The 19,102-nt window shown below is 41.7% G+C and overlaps 1 protein-coding gene across 1 annotated transcript in view; it reads left to right on the top strand.

Annotated features, from left to right (window-relative positions):
• The window catches only part of CFLAR (CASP8 and FADD like apoptosis regulator), a 74,747-nt gene that overhangs the window by 16,729 nt on the left and 38,916 nt on the right, over positions 1 to 19,102 (top strand). Inside the window, exons 3-5 of the mRNA XM_049773340.1 lie at positions 259 to 364; positions 1,826 to 1,961; positions 4,488 to 4,573. Of these exons, the coding sequence (XP_049629297.1) occupies positions 259 to 364; positions 1,826 to 1,961; positions 4,488 to 4,573 (328 nt within the window). The remainder of the gene's footprint in view (positions 1 to 258; positions 365 to 1,825; positions 1,962 to 4,487; positions 4,574 to 19,102) is intronic.

Below are 19,102 nucleotides of genomic sequence, written 5' to 3'. Positions count from 1 at the left end.
ATAGCACAGCAGGGAGGGCATTTGCTTTGCACGCTGCTGACCTGGGCTCCATCCCTAGCATACTATAGGATTCCCTGAGCCTGCCAGGAATAATTTTTGACTTCAGAGCCAGGAATAACCCCTGAGTGTTGCCAGGTGCGGCCCCAAAACAAAAATAAGTAAATAAGCAAACAAAAAATCATGTTTGAATTCTCAGCAAGGAGGGGATATATAGGTCTTGGTATCTGAATTTTCTAATGAAACTTGTCTGGTTTTCAGGGTGCTGATGAGTGAGATTGATGGGTGTTTGAATAAGTCTGATGTGTTCTCGTTAATTTTCCTCCTGAATGATCACCTGAACCGTGGCAAGATGTCCAGCAATAATGTGAGTTTTTTTTTTTAACCCCTTTGGTTCATGCTTTTTGAAGTCTGGTTTGATGAGCCCTTGGGGAGGGGAGCGAGTCCCATTGAGGGCAGGACAGGTGGGAAAAGCTTGTCCACTCCTTTCCCTCTGCACTGCCATATTTGTCCTCTGCTTGCCCAAGGTCAGTTTAGAGTCACTGGGTAGCCTGCAACATGGTGGGGGATGCTCCTTGGGTTTGTAAACAACATGTAGCAAGAGCAGAGACCAGGGCCTGGACAGATAGAACAAGAAGTAAAGACATTTTCTCTTCATGGCAGTTGCTTCAGCTAACCCTGGTTCTAGCCCTTGCTTTGTGTATGGTTTCCTGAGCACCACCAGAGCCAGGAAAAGCCTCTGAGCACAGCCAGAAATGGCCCTGAAAAACCAAACAAATGAACCAAAAAGGCTGAAGTTGTTATTATTATGAAAGCGTTTTTATTTCTGTCTTAGGATCTAATGACCCAAGAAGAGGGACAAAATGTCAGGATCTCTAGATTCCAGCCACACGTCTTTTGTTTTGTTTTTTGTTTGTTTGTTTGTTTTTGTGTCACACCTGGTGTCGCTCGGGGCTACTCCTGGCTCTATGCTCAGAAATCACCTCTGGCTCAGTGAACCATATGGGATGCCGGGATTCGAACCACCGTCCTTCTGCATGCAAGGCAAACACCCTACCTCCATGCTATCTCTCCGTTTCCACTCATTGATATTTTTATAGTCCATATTTTCCCACAGCTATTTTTCCTCTTTTTTAATTTTTGGTTTGTTTTTGAACCATACTCAATGGCACTCAGGTTACTCCTGGCTCTGTGGTCAAAAATTGCTCCTGGCAGGCTCGGGAGACCTTATGGAATGTCGATAATCAAACCTGGGTTCATCCCTAGTTGGCTGTGTACAAGGCAAATGCTGTACCACTGTGCTTTTTTTGGGGGGGACCACATCTGGTGACGCTCAGGGGTTACTCCTGGCTATGCACTCGAAATTGCTCCTGGCTTGGGGGACCATGTGGGATGCAGGGGGATCGAACTGCAGTCTGTCCTAGGTTAGTGTGTGCAAGGCAAATGCCCTACTGCTTGTACCACTGCTTCAGTCCTCCCACCGTTTCTTATTTTAGAGAAGCCCAAGAACATTTTCAGTATGAGGCCAGCTTGGCTTTTTGAAAGAGAGGCTTTATTTTTATACCTACTTTCTCACAGCTTCCCTCTGACACAGAGCGATCTAGACTAGGCTTGGGTTGGCCACCAAACTTCTTCAAACCCACTTGTGTTCATGTGCTCCTGGCTCAAAAGGGATTCTGACACAGGTCTGCTTCCAAGACTGAATTGAGTCATGAAGAGACAGATGCCTTATGTCACATTATCAGATTGTGATTAGTCAGGGTCAGTTTACCTTGGAAGCATAACTGTTTGGATGACTAACGTTTGTTCTTCATGTTCCTCTCTTAAGAGTTTCTTAAAGCTTGTGGTTGAAATGGAGAAACAAGATCTGCTGGCTCCAGATCAACTGGATTTACTAGAAAAGTGCCTAAAGAGTATCCACAGAATGGACCTGAGGAGAAAGATTCAGAAATTCAAGCTGTCTGGTGAGAAGGAAATGAATCCCTAAGCAAAGTGCCCTTGGTATAGTCGGTCAGGTTGGTCAAGATTCATTTGGTGGAAGGAAATCTTTTTATCCATTTGTTGGATGGGGGGATAAAACAGAATCTACTAGTCTGGGTCTCCAGGCTATCTCTCAATCTCACGTTCTAGATCGTTTAACTGCATCATCTTGTTCTCTTGACCCCCTTTGAAAAATGCTGCTAACAGGGCATTGGGGATGGGGAAAGGAAATGGGGGACGTTGGTGGCAGGAAATCACACTTTGAAGGGTGTTGTACATTCTATGACTGAAACCCAAGTGAACAGTTTCATTACCAAGTGTTTAAATAAAAAAAATAGTGTTTAAAGAATAAAAAATAGAAAGAAAGAAAAAGAGAAAGGAAGGAAGGGTGTAGGGGGAGGGAGAGAAATGTTGCTGAGTGATTCTTCTTTATTGGTGGTAGTGTTTTTTGGGGGAAACACCTGGCTGTGCTCAGGGATTATTCCTGGTAAGCTCTGGGGACCATATGGGATGCCAGGGATCACACATGGGTTGGTCACATGCAAGGCAAACGCCCTACCCATTGTGCTATCTCTCTGGCCCCTGCCTGAGTGGTTCTTAACATTCCATCCTCCATCGAAGAGCCTACACTTAAATTTCTTGCCCTGAGGGACAGCACTGTGGACAGTTCAGTGCTCCCGAGTATAACTAGACACTGACCACCACTCAACCCTGGGTGATTCTCTGTTCCTGTGCTTCCTAAGTTGTCTTTATACATCCCTGTCCTCCTCTGGGCACAGGTAGCTAGCTCAAGTGGTATATTACAAGCCTAGCATATTTGAGGCTCTGAGTGTGGTTCTGGTTGTTCCTGATGGGTCTGGTAACCCCTGAGCACAGCAGAGCCTCAGCACTACCTCACTGGTTTACACTGGTGAGTGGCCCTAGTCCCACCACCAATGTCCATCTCCCTCCACCAGTGTTCTCCAAGTGCATTTCATACCACTCCTTTTGCCCCCCCAGCCTGTCAGTATAACAGACCCATTTTAAGTTTAGATTGTTAGAGTTTAGGTCTCTTGCTTTTATTATTATAGACTTTGGCTTGGATATTTAGTTCTGCAGACACACTCTTTTTCTCCTTTGTCTCTGAGATGCTTGAGTGAAGGCCAATACCAGAAATGGCAATTTCTATTCATTCTTAAGGATCTTGGAAGAGTCATCTGATTTAATATATATTTTTAAAATTTACTTTATTTATTGAGCATGTCTTATGTAGTTGACACAGTTGATGATAACACATTTGTTCCCAGATAAGTGAGAGAAAAATTATTTAAAAAGAAAAGAAGGAAGAGAAGAAAAAAAGTACAGCGACAAGCATATTGTGAAAATTATTGCATCTCCGATGAGGTCATTAAGTTATTGTTAGAAGGTTTAGTAAGCTCTTACTGTTAGATATTTCACTACTTTATTTGTTTCAGAACATTAAGTGGCTTCAGCTACACATTGGCATCTAAATTGGTATGTTTCTATTGAGGATGACCATATTAAGTAAAAATGGAGTTGTCCAGAAATTTCAAGCACTATTATTTCAACCACTGATACAGTAGCTTTTGTGGGGCATGTTTTAGGCTACCAGGTCTTCAGAAAGTACAAGAAGACAGGTGGGGTGGGGTTGGGGAGAGTGCCTTCACTCATCCCCCAAAAGTTCAAATACCAGCATACCTCAGTTTTGGTCAGCTTGGTGTCTCTGCAGAGAGCTGTTGAGGAGTAGTGAAGATGGGACTTTGAAAAAGCTGTAGTTGTGGGTGATGGGATGCAGCTGGTGTTGCTTTCTCAGGGCAGGGACTTGGCCTGTCCTCTCCTCCCGACATGGCCAGCATCCAGCTGAGTGACTGATGTGCCCATGATTTTTCATGGCTTGGCTTACATCTCTTTCAAGAACAGAGTGAATCTATAGTTCTGACATGATTTGATATTTTTAATTCAGAAAGGTGGCTGAAGTATGGACTGTATTTTGAAAGAGTGATTTAAAATTTTTTTGATCATTCTTTTTTATTAATATTTTTTATTTAAACACCTTGGTTAAAAACATGATTGTGGTTGGGTTTCAGTCATATAAGGTGACACCCCCCCCATCACCAGTGTAACATTCCCATCACCAATGACCCAAATATCCCTTCTCGTCTCCCTGCCTCTACCTGTACTCTAGACAGGCTTTCTATTTCCCTCATATATTCTCATTGTTAGGATAGTTTGCAATGTAGTTATTTCTCTAACTAAACTCATCACTCTTTGTGGTGAGGTTCATGTGGTCAGCTGTAACATCCAGCCCTCCTCTCTTTTGTCTCTGAAAATTGTTGAGAAAGGTCTTTCATTTTTTTTTTTAAGGTCTTTCATTTTTCTTAAAACCCATAGATGAATGAGACCATTTTCCGTCTTTGAAAGAGTGATTTACTATGCACTGAGATCAGGCTGAAGATTAATTTGATGATCATATATAAATCTTAACTTGGTTCATTCTTTTTTGCTTACAGCACAAGGGCAAGAAGTTAGTTATCTGAATGCTCTTCCAGCCTCTCTCCCAAACCTGAGTCTTAATGAGTCTTCATCTAACTTAAGGGTAAGCCTGCAGCCATTGTATGGGATCCCAGCATGAAATGGTTTTGAAAACTTGATAGAAAAACACAGTATTGACTGTCAATGGGAAAATTTGTGATAGAAAATTTATTTATAGTTGAAGTGATTTATAAGGCTGGTACCTGTTTGTTGAGATAATTTGGAAAATATAGAGAAATATCAGGAGAATTTATATAAGTAATCCATTTCAAAATTACTATCCTTACATTTACCCCTCTGTCCATTTGCTCTTTTCTTTTTGGTTGTTTTATTGGTTTGATTTGGGGGGCCACACCTGGCAGTGCTTAGAGCTTGGAGGAACATGTGGGATGCTGGGGATAGAACCCAGGTCATCTGCATACAAGCCAAGCACCCTACCTACCGTACTTTATCTACAGCTCTTGAAATCTAATTTTCACTTTAAGTGACTTTTGATTTTATAGTATTTATAGAATTTTGTAATTTTGACTTTATGTAGATTTTATATACACTCCTTAGTAGTGTATAAGAGTATATACACATCCATATTTTATTGTAGATCATCAGTGTTTAACCAAATCGTCACTTACTAATGATAAACATGAGAGAAACGGCCCAGATTCAGAACTGCCTTGAAGAAACACCAGCAGCTGAGCTATTCCAGGTAGGCCCAGCCACCACGAACCCAAAGAGTTGGAGCCTTAGCATGATGGGGGCAAACTGTGTCCACGTGGCCTACCATCACACCACCTACTTCTGGGTCCTGCTATTGCCAGAGAAATAGACCAGCTTCACTTCTGATCTTGGAGAGTCAAAGCAGCTGAGTTCTTCCAGTTAGGCCCAACCACCTTCAGATCTCTGGAGTCTTACTGGGATGGGAGCAGATCCAGTCCCCTCCCAGCCAAGACTGGATTTAGCCACTTCTGACTCCAGCCACCAGAGAAATGGTCTAGCTTCAGCACTTGGAGGACAATGGCAGTTGAATCATTCCAGTAAGACCTGGTCACTTCTAGGACAGATTTGTGATAATTTAGCATGATGGGAGAAAACTGAGACTGTGTCCTGCAAAGATCCAGCACTCTACCCACCCGCTTCTGCTCCTTCCATTGCCAGAGAACCAGCCTAGTTTTACTTTATGGCTGACCTTGGCTAGACACCTTCGATTGTCTAGACACAAACGATTGTCTGTTTCCAAGCTCCTGAAGCACACAGCTACATATGCAGCCTCACGACACTAGTTGAGAAGACTCAACTAGTATCCATCTGCTCTGTAAATCCTCAGACAATGACTCTAGTACAGGGGTGGCGAACTCTCGGCTCCTGGCCAAAATAAATGCGGCTCTTTGTCTCTTATCATTATTTTGTATACTGTGGCTCTTTGCCAAGTTTGGATTTTGTTCTGCTGCTTCTGAGGAGGGACCTCTGAGGAGAGATCTCCAAGCGTGTAGTCCCACCATACCCTAGGCTGTGGCATCCCGTCTCCCATCCCTCGGAAACAACTGCATGGGCCAGCGAGCGGGGGATCTGTGTGTCGCATGTTGGGTCACATCTTGCAGTTCTTAGTGTGGAGGACGCAGCACACCCTCACCATCACTGCAGGATTTTTACCCTCACTTAAAATGACAAAATGCAATATGTGTTTAATATATTATTGTTAAAATTATATGCTTTTGTGTGAGTCTTACTGGGATGGGAGCAGATCCAGTCTGTTTTGGCAGGTCACTGCATGGTGTGGCTCTTTGACTCTCACAGTTTAAAATTTTGGCTCTTTGTGTCGAACTTGTTCGCCACCCCTGCTCTAGTATTACACCATTATAAGGTATATGTTGTTACAAGCAAGATAAACAATTTTGTGTTTATTAAGAGAGCAGACATTGGGGATATGTGAGAGACTGGGACATTGGTGGAAGGACAGACATCTTGGTGGTGGGGTTGGTTTGGAACATGGACTACTTGGAACTCTGGGAGATCTATCCCCAAAAAGGGGTCTGTCACTTGAAGAGCAATGGGTCCTCTTTATTAGAAACTCCTGTATCAAATTAAGAAGCAGTTGCCTTACATGGGGTTTGGGGAGACCCCAGGCCGAGGGCCTTCTCCCTAGCTTGGGGGTGCTGGGAGCCTTGGCAGGCCCCTAGCCATCCCCTCTTCTTCCCCAGGCCTCCAGGCCTTCCTTGGGTGCCAGCTCAGGCAGCCAGAAAAGGTGGGTGCTAGGTGATCCCTCCTGGTGAGGCCCCCAAGCTTTTCCCGCCCCTCCCCCAGCACTGGGGTGGGAAGGGCACAGGGTGGAGGGCGGGCAGATCCTGGCTTCTGGCTCTCTATCGATCTTTTCTTGATCTGGAGCATAGCTCTAACCGGCATGGGGTTTGGGGAGATCCCAGACCAAGGGCCTTTTCCCTAGCTTGGGGGTGCTGGAAGCCTTGGCAGGCCCCCAGCTGTTCCCTCTTCTTCCCCAGGACTCCAGGCCTTCCCTGGGTGAGCCCAGGTAGCCAGAAAAGGTGGGTGCCGGGTGGTCCCTCCTGGTGGGGCCCCCCAAGCTTTCCCTGCCTCTCCCCCAGCACTAGGGTGGGAAGGGCACAGGAAGGAGGGCAGGCAGATGTATGGCTTCCGGTTCTCTACCAAATCCTTTCTTGATCTGGAGGCTAGCTCTAACCAGCATGGGGTTTGGGGAGACTCCAGGCTGAGGGCCTTCTCCCTAGCTTGGGGGTGTTGGGGGCCTGCCAAGGCTCCTGTCCCTTCTTCCCCAGGCCTCCAGGCCTTCCCTGTGTGCCAGCCCAGGTGGCCAGATAAGGTGTGTCCTAACTTAGGTGTGCTGAGAGTTTCTTGGTTGCACTAAGGCAGTCACTGGCAACTTCTTACCAGTCTACATGTTCAAAACCACGCAGGGGCTAGCACCCCCGCACGCACAGTATACATCAATAGTATTCCCTATCCTTAAGGTATGTTTTGTGTATGCAGAATGTCCATCTTGTATTCTACCCTTTTGTACATCCCTACAAAGCTCATTTTTACTCTTTAACTCTCTCACCCCAACATCATTACACCACATTTACCCTTTTTAACTTCAGTACTGCACAGTCCAAATCACAGACCAAAATTGTGCACTGGATTTAACATCCCCCCCAACTATTTCAAAAGACATAAAATGGACATGTATGTCTTTTGAATATTTTATGTGTATTTCTTTGACAGCTATAACTCTTACAAAATATTCTCTTATACAGTGACGATTTCCCCACTTTTTATCTGTTCTTCTTTGTGAGCTGTTCAATAAAGATTTCTGGTAAAAGAGTCCCTCGGTTTAATGCTTATGTTTGAACCAAGTCATGGGGATTGTTGGACTTGTTCTTGCGGCCCCCATATGCGCCAATAACACAACATGGCATTGTTCCTTGTTTGCATAGGCACATTAAAATGGGAAAATACTAAACATACAAATAAGTTCTTATCAAATAGAGATAGGAACACACAAATCTTGTAATGCAATGGGACTTTACACCCTGAACATTGACATAATGACTTGGCGCAGGCCTCAGAAGAATGGGCATTCTTCATTCACCCCTGAACCAGGGAAGACATCTATGAAACATCCAAGATTGTCTATAACATCACCTGGAAGCAGTCCTCTACCAGGGAAGACCCTACCGATGCTCTGACATCGACCTACTCAAAAGAGACTTTCCTTAACACTGAGAAGACTTAACAACAACGACCTGCGTACAGGACAGGGCTCTCTGCATTGCCCTCTAATTGTGAGGCAAAACTAGAGGACGCTCCACACCATCCTGACTTCAATGTAGGATATGCAGATTCCAGGATTTTCAATACAGAAACCTGATAACAGAGACTGTGTGAAAAATAAAAGTATTGGCACTACAGACAATGACTTGGATTGGACAAAATAGTATACCTGGAGCCTAGAATTGGTCTTATACCAGGAAACTTCAGGGGTAGGGTCTCCTTGTATTTAGGCCAAGGCTTTTCCTTTCCATGTCCCCCATATTTTGGTGGGCCTATGCAAACAATAATTGCCTCTCTAACATCGTTTTTTACTGAGCTCCTTTGATTCTAATCCTTAAATCTATTTAAACGTTTGAGGTTAACTTAAACTAATATGCATGTGCATGGAACTGTAAAAAATACTATGCCTTTATTGTTTAAGGAGTTTCATAAATTTTATGGCTTTAGATTGCTTTGTGTACTGCTAAGAAATGTTATAATGTACTACAATCTGGGGACTTGAGGGACAATGTAATTGTAAATGGGTTCTATTTTATTTTTCTTAATGTTCTTTGGCTGAAAGTTCAAAATTAAGGTGTCAGCAAGGGGATTTCTTCTGAGAATTCTGTTTATGGGAGATTGTCCTCCCACTGTAACTTTACCTTGTCCTCTTTCTTTGCATCTTTGTTCTCATAATTAAAAATAAAAAATTAGGTGGCTGGAGAGATAGCATGGAGGGAAGGCATTTCCCTTTCATGAAGAAGGTCATTGGTTCAAATCCAGGCATCCCATATGGTCCCCCAGCATGCCAGGAGTGATTTCTGAGTGTGGAGCCAGGAGTAATCCCTGAGCGCTGCTGGGTGTGACCCAAAAACCAAAAAAAAAGAAAAAATTAAAATTAAAAATAAAAAAAGAAGCAGTTGCCTTAGGCACATAAGAACCCAAGCGGGAATACTGTAGGGTTGGGAGTCTTTGGTGGGTGTGATTTTGGCCATTGTATTGATGGTTGGATGGATTTTCTGAATGACATTACTATAAGACCCTGCCCTCTACCCGTTTTGTCCTATTAAACAATTTACTGTTTGGCTGGAGTTATTCTTCAGTGACAATAGGAGGAAGGCATTTTTGATACATGGAGCCACTGTATTGTGAATAACTTTGTAAATCACATTGAAATATACTTTCATACAGGGGCCAGAGTGGTAGCACAGTAGTAGGGCATTTGCCTTGCACGTGGCTGACCCAGGCCAGACCTAGGTTTGATCCCTGGAATCCCATATGGTCCCCTGAACCTGCCAGGAGCGATTTCTGAGCACAGAGCCAGGAGTAAACCCTGAGCACTGCCAGGTGTGGCCCTCCTAACCCACCCCCGAAAAAAACCCCAATGAAATAAACTTTTATACCCAAACAAAGCAACTAATAGATACTATTTTTTTTTTTAAACATTTTCTTTGAGTTGTGGCAGGTAGGGCACTTTCCTTGCAAGCAACCAACCTGAATTTGATTCCTGGCACACCATATGGTTCCCCAAGTCTTGCTAAGAGTAATCCTGAAAGCAGAGCCAGAAGCAACCCCTAAGCATTAATTCTGTGTGGTCCAAAACACTCAATACATACCTTTTTTCTTTAACACACACACTCAGCTGAAGGTAAAACTTGATGATGAGAGTATGTATGCCTTTTGGTAGGATAACATCAAAGGGCAATGTTCATTTGGATCTGAGCATATCACCCTACTGACAATATGTGTTTTGCAGACATTCCATAGGACCTGCTATCTTAGAAGAGATAGGGCTGGATCAGTATTTCATTCTGCATGCCATCAGCTTTTAGTCTTCAGCCATAATTACCAAGATTACCAAGAACCAAGCCCACATTTCATTTTGTAGGTAGGCATTAGGGAACAAGAGTAGTAAGGATTTTTGTTTGTTAGTTTTTGGGCCACAGCTGGTGATGCTCAGGGGTGCTCAGGTACTCCTGACTTTATACTTAGGAATCACTCCTGATGATGTTCTGTGAATTTTATGGGATGCCAAGGATTGAATCTGGTTCTGCTGTGTACAGGACAAACAACTTACGCGTTGTACTACTTTGGGCCCGATAAAAAATATTTTTTAGCTGCCTGATCCCTGCTGTGTATGCTTGCACACAGGGACTATTTTGAACTGTATATGCTGTGGCTGTGAACCACCCCACCCAGAAGAGCTCCTGATAGCATGTCAGCTATGAACTACACCATCCAGAAGAGCTCCTGATGGCATATAACAGGTGAGCTGACCCTGCCCACGATGGGTGGAGCCAGAGGAGCCCAGCTGCTCTGCTTTGATTCTTGACCACGAACATTTCCTAATCGATGAACCCAGTGCAACATGTAGAAAATACCACACTACTATGGGGAAACAACGCAAGCCTCCACCATGCATAGAGAATGAAGATGGCAGCTCTGATGACCCAAAAAGGGCCGACCACTATTTAGCCTCTCAGATAAGGAATTTAAGGAAGTAATATGGAGGATCCACATAGAACTGAAAGAAAGCATAGAATGTACTGAACGAACCACAAATATGAATCAAGACGGTGGTTCAAATCCTGGCATCCCATATGGTCCCCTGTGCCTGCCAGGAGCGATTTCTGAGCATAGAGCCAGGAGTAACCCCTGAGCACTGCAGGGTGTGACCCAAAAACCAAAAACAAACAAAAAAAAATTAAAAGGGAAGGAGGGAGGGAGAGAGGAAAAAATGCTGGAGTGGCCATATTAATATCAGATGACACAAACATTAGACTTAAAAAGTTTATAAGGGACAAAGATGAATATTTTGTAATAATCAAGGGATATGTACAGCAGGAAGAAATCACATTCCTAAACGTTTGCACCCAACTAAGGACCATAAAATAGTAAAATTGTTGCCAAATCTGAAAGAAGACATCAATAGCAACACAAAAATAGTGGGAGACCTCAATACTGCCCTATCACCCCAGGATAGGTCAACCAGGCTGAAACCCAACATGAATATACTATCTCTGAAAGGAGAAATATAAGGAAGTAGTCTAGTAGATATATACATGTTTATGGCACTCCAGCCCCAGAAAACTGGATATACGTTCTTCTCCAATACACATAACTCATTCTTCAGGATAGACAACATATTGATGTTGCAACAAATGTTTGCAAGATGGACCAAAAAATAGCCTCTTCAACAAGTGGTGTTGGGAAAACTGGTCAGTCACATGCAAAATCGTGAAATCAGGCCTACATCTAACACCATTCACAAAGGTTAAATCCAAAAGGATTAAAGACCTCTATCAGCTCTGAGGGGGTGTCGCCTGTTTGTGTTTCTCTACTCTTCTGTATCCTGAACCTCTCCTGAATGGGCTGAGAAGGGCCCAGCAAAATCACTTTCCTAGAGGCTCCAGAAGAGCACAGCCACTCTGCTTTGCTTCGTGGCCACACGCTCTTTCTAACTAATGATCCCCACCATAACATGCAGAAAAGAAATCACACTACAAGTGTGACAAAGGGGAAACCTCACAGGGAAACACTGTGCATAGAGAATGAAGATGATAGCTCTGATGTCCCAAAAAATACCCACCATATGATTAATCTCTCAGATAAGGAGTTTAGAATAGAAATATAAAAGATCGTCATGGAAATCAAAGAAAACATAGTTCTAGCTGTACTAAACACAAAGACAGATATCAGAAAACTCCAAACTGAAATAACAGATCTGAAAAACATAGTAACTGAGCTAAAAGACTCAATGGAAAGCCTATCCAGCAAGGTAACAGCATCTAAGGACAGAATCAGTGAACTGGAAGATGAAATGTAGAACAATTCCATGCAGCAGAAGAGATTGGAAAAGAACCTTAAAGCAAATGATCATACAATGGAAAAAGTACTCAAAGAATGTGAACAGGTGAAAATAGAAGTCTTTGATAAACTCAACAGAAACAACATAAGAATCATTGGGGTCCCAGAGGCCCAGGAAGGGGATCCCTAGGAAGAATCAACAGTCAAAGACATCATCACAGAAATATTCTCAGAGCTAAAGAATGCATGCAATCAAATCCTGCATGCCTGAAGAGTAACAGCTAAAAGAGACCCTAAGAAAATCACCCCAAGACACATCCTAGTCACAATGACGAATCTCACAGAGAAAGAATACTGAAAGCAGCAAGATCAAAAAGGGAAATTACATTCAAAGGAGCATTTATAAGATTTATAGCAGTCACAAGAAACTATCAAGGCCAGAAGACAATGTTGGATATTGTGACAAGAGTGAAAGAAATGGAGGCTTCACCTAGAATACTGCACCCAGCCAGACTCATGTTCAGGTTCAAAGGAAGGATACATAGCTTCACGGATAAGCAACAGCTCAGAAACTTTACAGATGCAAAACCAACCTTTAAGGAAAAACTGAAAGCTCTACTTTAAGACAAGACAGACTAACAGACACGCAAACTTATACACAAAGTTGACATTAAATCCCATGAGAATCATCTCCCTCAGTGTCAATGGACTAAATGCACCAGTTAAGAGACACAGAGTAGGGGCCGGAGAGATAGCATGGAGGTAAAACGTTTGCCTTATGTGCAGAAGGACGATGGTTCGAATCCTGACTTCCCATATGGTTTCCTGTGCCTGCCAGGGGCGATTTCTGAGCACAGAGCCAGGAGTAACCCCTGAGCACTGCCGGGTATGACCCCCCACAAAAAAAGAGACAAAGAGTAACTAAATGAATCAAAAAGATGAATCCAAACTTCTGTTGCCTACAAGAAACACACCTGAATAGTCAGAACAAACATAGTCTCAAAATCAAAGGCTGGAGGAAAATCATCCAAGCAAGCAACACCCTTCAAAAAGCAGAGGTGGCCATATTAATATTGGACGACAAAAACTTTAGACTCAGAAAAGTTGTAAAGGACAAAAATGGACACTTTGTACTACTCAAGGAATATGTGCAACAGGAAGAAATCACACTACTAAATGTATATGCACCCAATGAGAGACCAGCAAAATATCTAATAGAATTATTGACAAATTTGAAAGAGGACATCAATAATAACACAATAATTGTGGGAGACCTAAACATGGCCTTGTCACCATTTCATAGGTCAACTTGACTGAAGCCCAACAAAAATATTTTAGCCCTGAAAAGAGAAATGGAAGAAAGAGGCCTAGAATATATATATGACCCTGCATTCACAGTAACTTGGATACACATTCTTCTCCAATGTACATGGGTCATTCTCCAGGATAGACCACATGCTGGCACATAAAACACACCTTCATAAAGTCAAGAGGATAGAAATTTTGCAGGCTACCTTCGCTGACCACAAGGCTCTAAAATCAGATGTGAACTACAAAGAGATACAGAAGAAGGTTAGCAACTGGAAATTAAACAGCATGCTACTGAACAACCAGTGGGTCTGAGATGAAATCAAAGAGGAAATCAAAACTTTCCTGGAAACAAATGATAATGAAGACACAAACTGCCAGAATCTATGGGTCACAGCAAAAGCATTACTGAGAAGAAAATGTATAGCTTTGCAAACACACAACTGGAAGGAAGAAGGGGAAAACCTAAATAGTCTAATAACACAGTTCATAAAATTAGAAAATGATCAACAAAATGAACCAAAAATAGGGAGACAGAAGGAACTAACAAAGCTTAGAGCAGAAATCAATAAAGTGGAAACCCAACAAACAATCCGAAAGATCAGTGAAAGCAGAAGTTGGTTCTTTGAAAAAATAAACAAGATTGATAGACCATTGACAAAACTCACAAAGAAACTTTATAACCAGTATTAGAAATGAAAAGGGGGAGATCACTACAGATATTGCAGAGATTCAAAGGGTAACAGAGACTACTTTGAGAAACTCTATGCCACTAAAAATGAGAACATGGAAGAAATGGATAAATTCTTGGATTCAAACCTTCCACGATTGAATAAGGAAGATGTAGCATATTTAAATAACCCTATCACCACTGAGGAGATTAAAACGGCAATCAAATGCCTGCCCAAAAAGAAAACCCCAGGCCCAGATGGATTTACTAATGAATTCTTTCAAACCTTTCAAGAGGAACTGTACCAATCCTGGCCAGGCTCTTTCATGAAATTTAAAAAACAGGAACACTTCCAAACAGCTTTTATGAAGCGAACATCACCTTGATACCAAAACCAGAGATACTGCCAGAAAAGAAAATTACAGACCAATATCTCTGATGAACACAGATGCAAAGATGCTCAAGAAAATCCTGGCAAATAGGATCCAGTGCCTCATCAAGAAGATCATTCACTACAATCAAGTATGTTTCATCCCAGGAATGTAAGGATGGGTTAACATCCATAACTCTATCAACATAGTACACAACATCAACAACAAGAAAAATCCTCCCAACCATCAGTACCCCAGATTTACCCTTCTTAACTTCAGTAACACACAGTTTTAATCTCTGACCAAAGACATACAGTAGATCTAACAAATCCCAGAACTATTTAGAAGGACACAAATTGAACACATATTGAACACATATATCTTTTGAATATTTTATGATTATTTTCTTTAACTGCTGTAACTCTCTATATATTCTTCTACCATGATGTTTCTATCCACTTTTCATCTTGTCTTTTCTTTGTAAGCTGTTCAGTAAGGATTGTTGGTGGAACTGTCCCTCAGTTTGATGCCTATGATTGAACTATGTCATGGAAATTGCTGGTCTTGTTCCTATTGCCTCCAGATGCACCAATAACGCTTCATGGCATTGATCCATAGACACATTAAAGTGGGAAAACACTATACATACAGATAAGTTATTATCTAATAAATCTCATTACAATGTACCTTACACCCTGAACATTGATATAATGACCTGGCACAGGCCTCAGATGAATGGGCATTCTCCATTCACGCTGGAACCAGGCAAGCTATCTACGAAACATCAAAGGTCTTTTATAGCAACAGTTGGAAGCAGTCCTCTACCAGGAAAGACACTACCAAGGGTCTGACATCGACCTCCTAAAAAGACACTTCCATTTACACTGAGAAGACGTGACAACAACAATGACCTGCTCTACAGGACATGGTTCTCTCTATTGCCCCTTAAGTGTGAGGTAAAACGAGAGGATGCTCTGCACCATCCTGACTGCAATATGGGATATGCAGACTCCAGGATCTTTAATACAGAAGCATGATACCAACAACAGAGACTATGTGAGGAATGGAGGTGTATTGCCACTACAGACGATGACTTGAAATGGACAAACTAGTTTGCCTGGAGCCTAGAGTCAGTCCTGTGCCAGGAAACTTCAGGGGTAGGGTCTCCTTGTATTTAGACCACAATTTTTCTTTCCATGTCCCTTATGTTTTGGTGGGCCTATGCAAACAAATGCCACTTTAATATCGTTTTTTTACTATGTTCCCTTGACTCCAATCCTTAAGAAAAACAACCCACTAAAACTTTTGAGGTTAACTTAAACTAGTAAGCATGTGCATGGAACTAGATAAATGTACTTTGCCCTCAATGTTTAAAGAGTTACAAAAGTCTAATATCTTTAGATTATATGGTGTGCTGCTAAGAAATAATATGTACTACAACTGGGGATTTGAGGGACAAAGTAATTGTATTGTACATGGGTTCAGTTTTGTTTTTCTTAATGTTCTTTTTTTTTTTTTTTTTTTTTTTTTTTTTTTTTTTGGTTTTTGGGCCACACCCGTTTGATGCTCAGGGGTTACTCCTGGCTATGTGCTCAGAAATCGCCCCTGGCTTGGGGGGACCATATGGGACGCCGGGGGATCGAACCGCGGTCCGTTCCTTGGTAGCGCTTACAAGGCAGACACCTTATCTCTAGCGCCACCTTCCCGGCCCTTATCTCTAGCGCCACCTTCCCGGCCCGTTTCTTAATGTTCTTTGGCTGAAGGTTCAAGGCTGGGATATCATCGATGGGACTACTGAGAATCCTGTTTATGGGTGATTGGGCTTCCACTGTAACTTTACCCTGTCCTCTTTCTTTGCATCTTTGTTGTCATAATTAAAATAATAATAAAATAAAATAAATTAAAAAAAAAAACAAGAAAAATAAAAATCACATTATCGTATCAATAGACGCAGAGAAAGCATTTGCTAAGGTCCAACACCCATTCTTGATTAAAAAAAACTATCAGCAAAATGGGAATGAAAAAAAAAACCTTTCTCAATATAGTTAAAGCCATCTACCACAAGCCAATGGCAAAAACTATCCTCAATGGAGTAAAACTAAAATGCCTTGCCTCTAAATTCTGGTACAAGACAAGGCTTCTCTTTCTCACCATTCCTATTCATCACAGTACTGGAAGTACTTACTATATCTATTAGACAAGGAAAAATATCAAGGGAATCCAGATAGGAAAGGAAGAAGTCAAACTCTCACTGTTTGCAGTTGACATGATACTCTATTTAAAAAACTCTAAAGACTCTACCAAAAAGCTTCTAGAAACAATAGATTCATATAATAACGTGGCAGGTTTCAAAATTAACACACAAAAATCAATGGCCTTTTTATATACCAATAAGGATAGAGAAGAAATGGACATTAAGAAAACAACCCCATTTACATTAGTGTCACAGAAACTCAAATATCTTGGAGTCAACTTGACTAAAAACATGAAGGACCTATGCAAAGAAAACTATAAAACCCTGCTCTAAGAAATAAGAGAGGGCATGCGGAAATGGAAACACATACCCTGATCATGGATTGGCAGGATTAACATCATTAAAATGGCAATACTCCCCAAAGCATTGTACAGAATTAATACAATCCCTCTAAAGATACCTATGCCATTCTTCAAAGAAATGAATCAAACATTTCTGAAATTTATTTGGAACAATAAACACTCTCGAATAGCTAAAGCAATCCTCAGGAAAAGGACTATGGTAGGCATTACTTTCTTCAGCTTTAAACTGTATAGCAATAGCTCTCAAAACAGCTTGGTATTGGAATAAAGACAGACCCTCAGATCTGTGGAATAGGCTTGAGTACTCAAAGAATGTTCCCCAGACATACAATCACCTAATTTTTGATAAAGGAGCAAGAAATCCTAAATGGAGCAAGGAAAGCCTCTTCAACCAGCGGTGTTGGCACAACTGGTTAGCCACTTGCAAAAAAGTGAACTTAGATTCCCAGCTAACATCATGTATGATGGTAAACTCCAAATGGATTAAAAACCTTGATATCAGACCTGAAACCATAAGGTATATAGAACAACATAACATGTAGGTAAAACTCTCCATGACATTGAGACTAAAGGCATCTTCAAGGAGGAAACTGCACTCTCCAAAGCAGTGGAAGCAGAGATAAACAGATGGGAATATATTAAGCTGAGAATCTTTTGCACCTCAAAGTAAACAGTTTCGGGCCTGGAGAGATAGCACAGTGGCGTTTGCCTTGCAAACAGCCGATCCAGGACCAAAGGTGGTTGGTTCAAATTCCGGTGTCCCATATGGTCCCCCGTGCCTGCCAGGAGCTATTTCTGAGCAGACAGCCAGGAGTAACCCCTGAGCATAGCCAGGTGTGGCCCCCCCAAAAAAAAACAAAAAAAAACAAACAAACAAAAAAGTAAAACAGTTTCCAGGATACAATAGCCATCCATTTAGTGGGAGAAACTATTCACTCAATACCCATCAGATAGTGGCTAATATTCAAAATATACATGGCACAGAAAGAACTTTACAAGAAAAAAAATCTAATCCCATCAAAATATGGGGAGAAGGAATGGACAGAAATTTTGACTTAAAATACAAATGGCCCAAAGGCACATGAAAAATGCTCCACATCATTAATAACCAGGGATATGCAAATAAAAATAACTATGAGGTACCACCTCACACCACAGAGATTGGTGCACATCACAAAGAATGAGAACAAGCAGTGTTGGCGGGAATGTGGAGAGAAAGGAACTATTATCCACTTCTTTTGAGAATGCCATCAAATCCAACCTTTATGGAAAGTGATATGGAGATTCCTTCAAAACTGGAAATTGAGCTCCCATATGATCTAGCTATACCACTCCTAGGGATATACCCTAGGAACACAAAAATACAATACAAAAATCCCTTCCTCACACCTGGATTCATTGCTATTTACAATAGCCAGTATATGGAAAGAACCCACATGCCTGACAACAGATGACTGGCTACAGAAAATATGGTACATATACACAATGGAATACTTTGCAGGCATCAGGAAAAATGAAGTCATGAAATTTTCCTATACATGGATGAACATGGAAACTATTATGGAAACTAATTATACTGAAGTAAAATAAGTCAGAGGGAGAGAGATAGACACAGAATAGTCTCGCTCATCTGTTGGATTTAAGAAAAATAAAAGATAGTATAGTGATAACACCCAGAGACAGTAGAGATGAGGTTTGAAAGGACCAGCCCATGATATGAAGTTTACCACAGAGTGGTGAGTGCAGTTAGAGAAGTAATTACACTAACAATCATCATGATAGTGTTAGTGAGTGAGAGAAATACAATGCCTGTCTGGAAGACAGACGGGGTTGGGGCAGAGGGAGATGGTGGCATTGGCATTGGTGGTGGGAGGTTGGACTGGAGAAGCCGTTGTATTTTCCCGCCCCCCATACTTTTTTTTAAGTGAAACCCCACTCCAGACATGTTTATAAGCACAGTGCTTAAACAGACACTATTATAAGAGATGAAATTAAAAATAAATCTTTCCTTTCCATGCCTCTCATTTTGGTGGGCCTATGCAAACAACAATTGCCACTCTAACACTGTTTTTACTGTGCTCCTTTGACTCTAATCCTTAAAATGCACGCACTTAAAATTTGAGGT

This window comes from Suncus etruscus, chromosome 5 (assembly GCF_024139225.1).
Source record: "Suncus etruscus isolate mSunEtr1 chromosome 5, mSunEtr1.pri.cur, whole genome shotgun sequence".
Lineage (NCBI taxonomy): Eukaryota > Metazoa > Chordata > Mammalia > Eulipotyphla > Soricidae > Suncus > Suncus etruscus.
The sequence above is the reverse complement of the archived record's forward strand: the minus strand, read 5'-3'. Positions and strand labels throughout refer to the sequence as shown.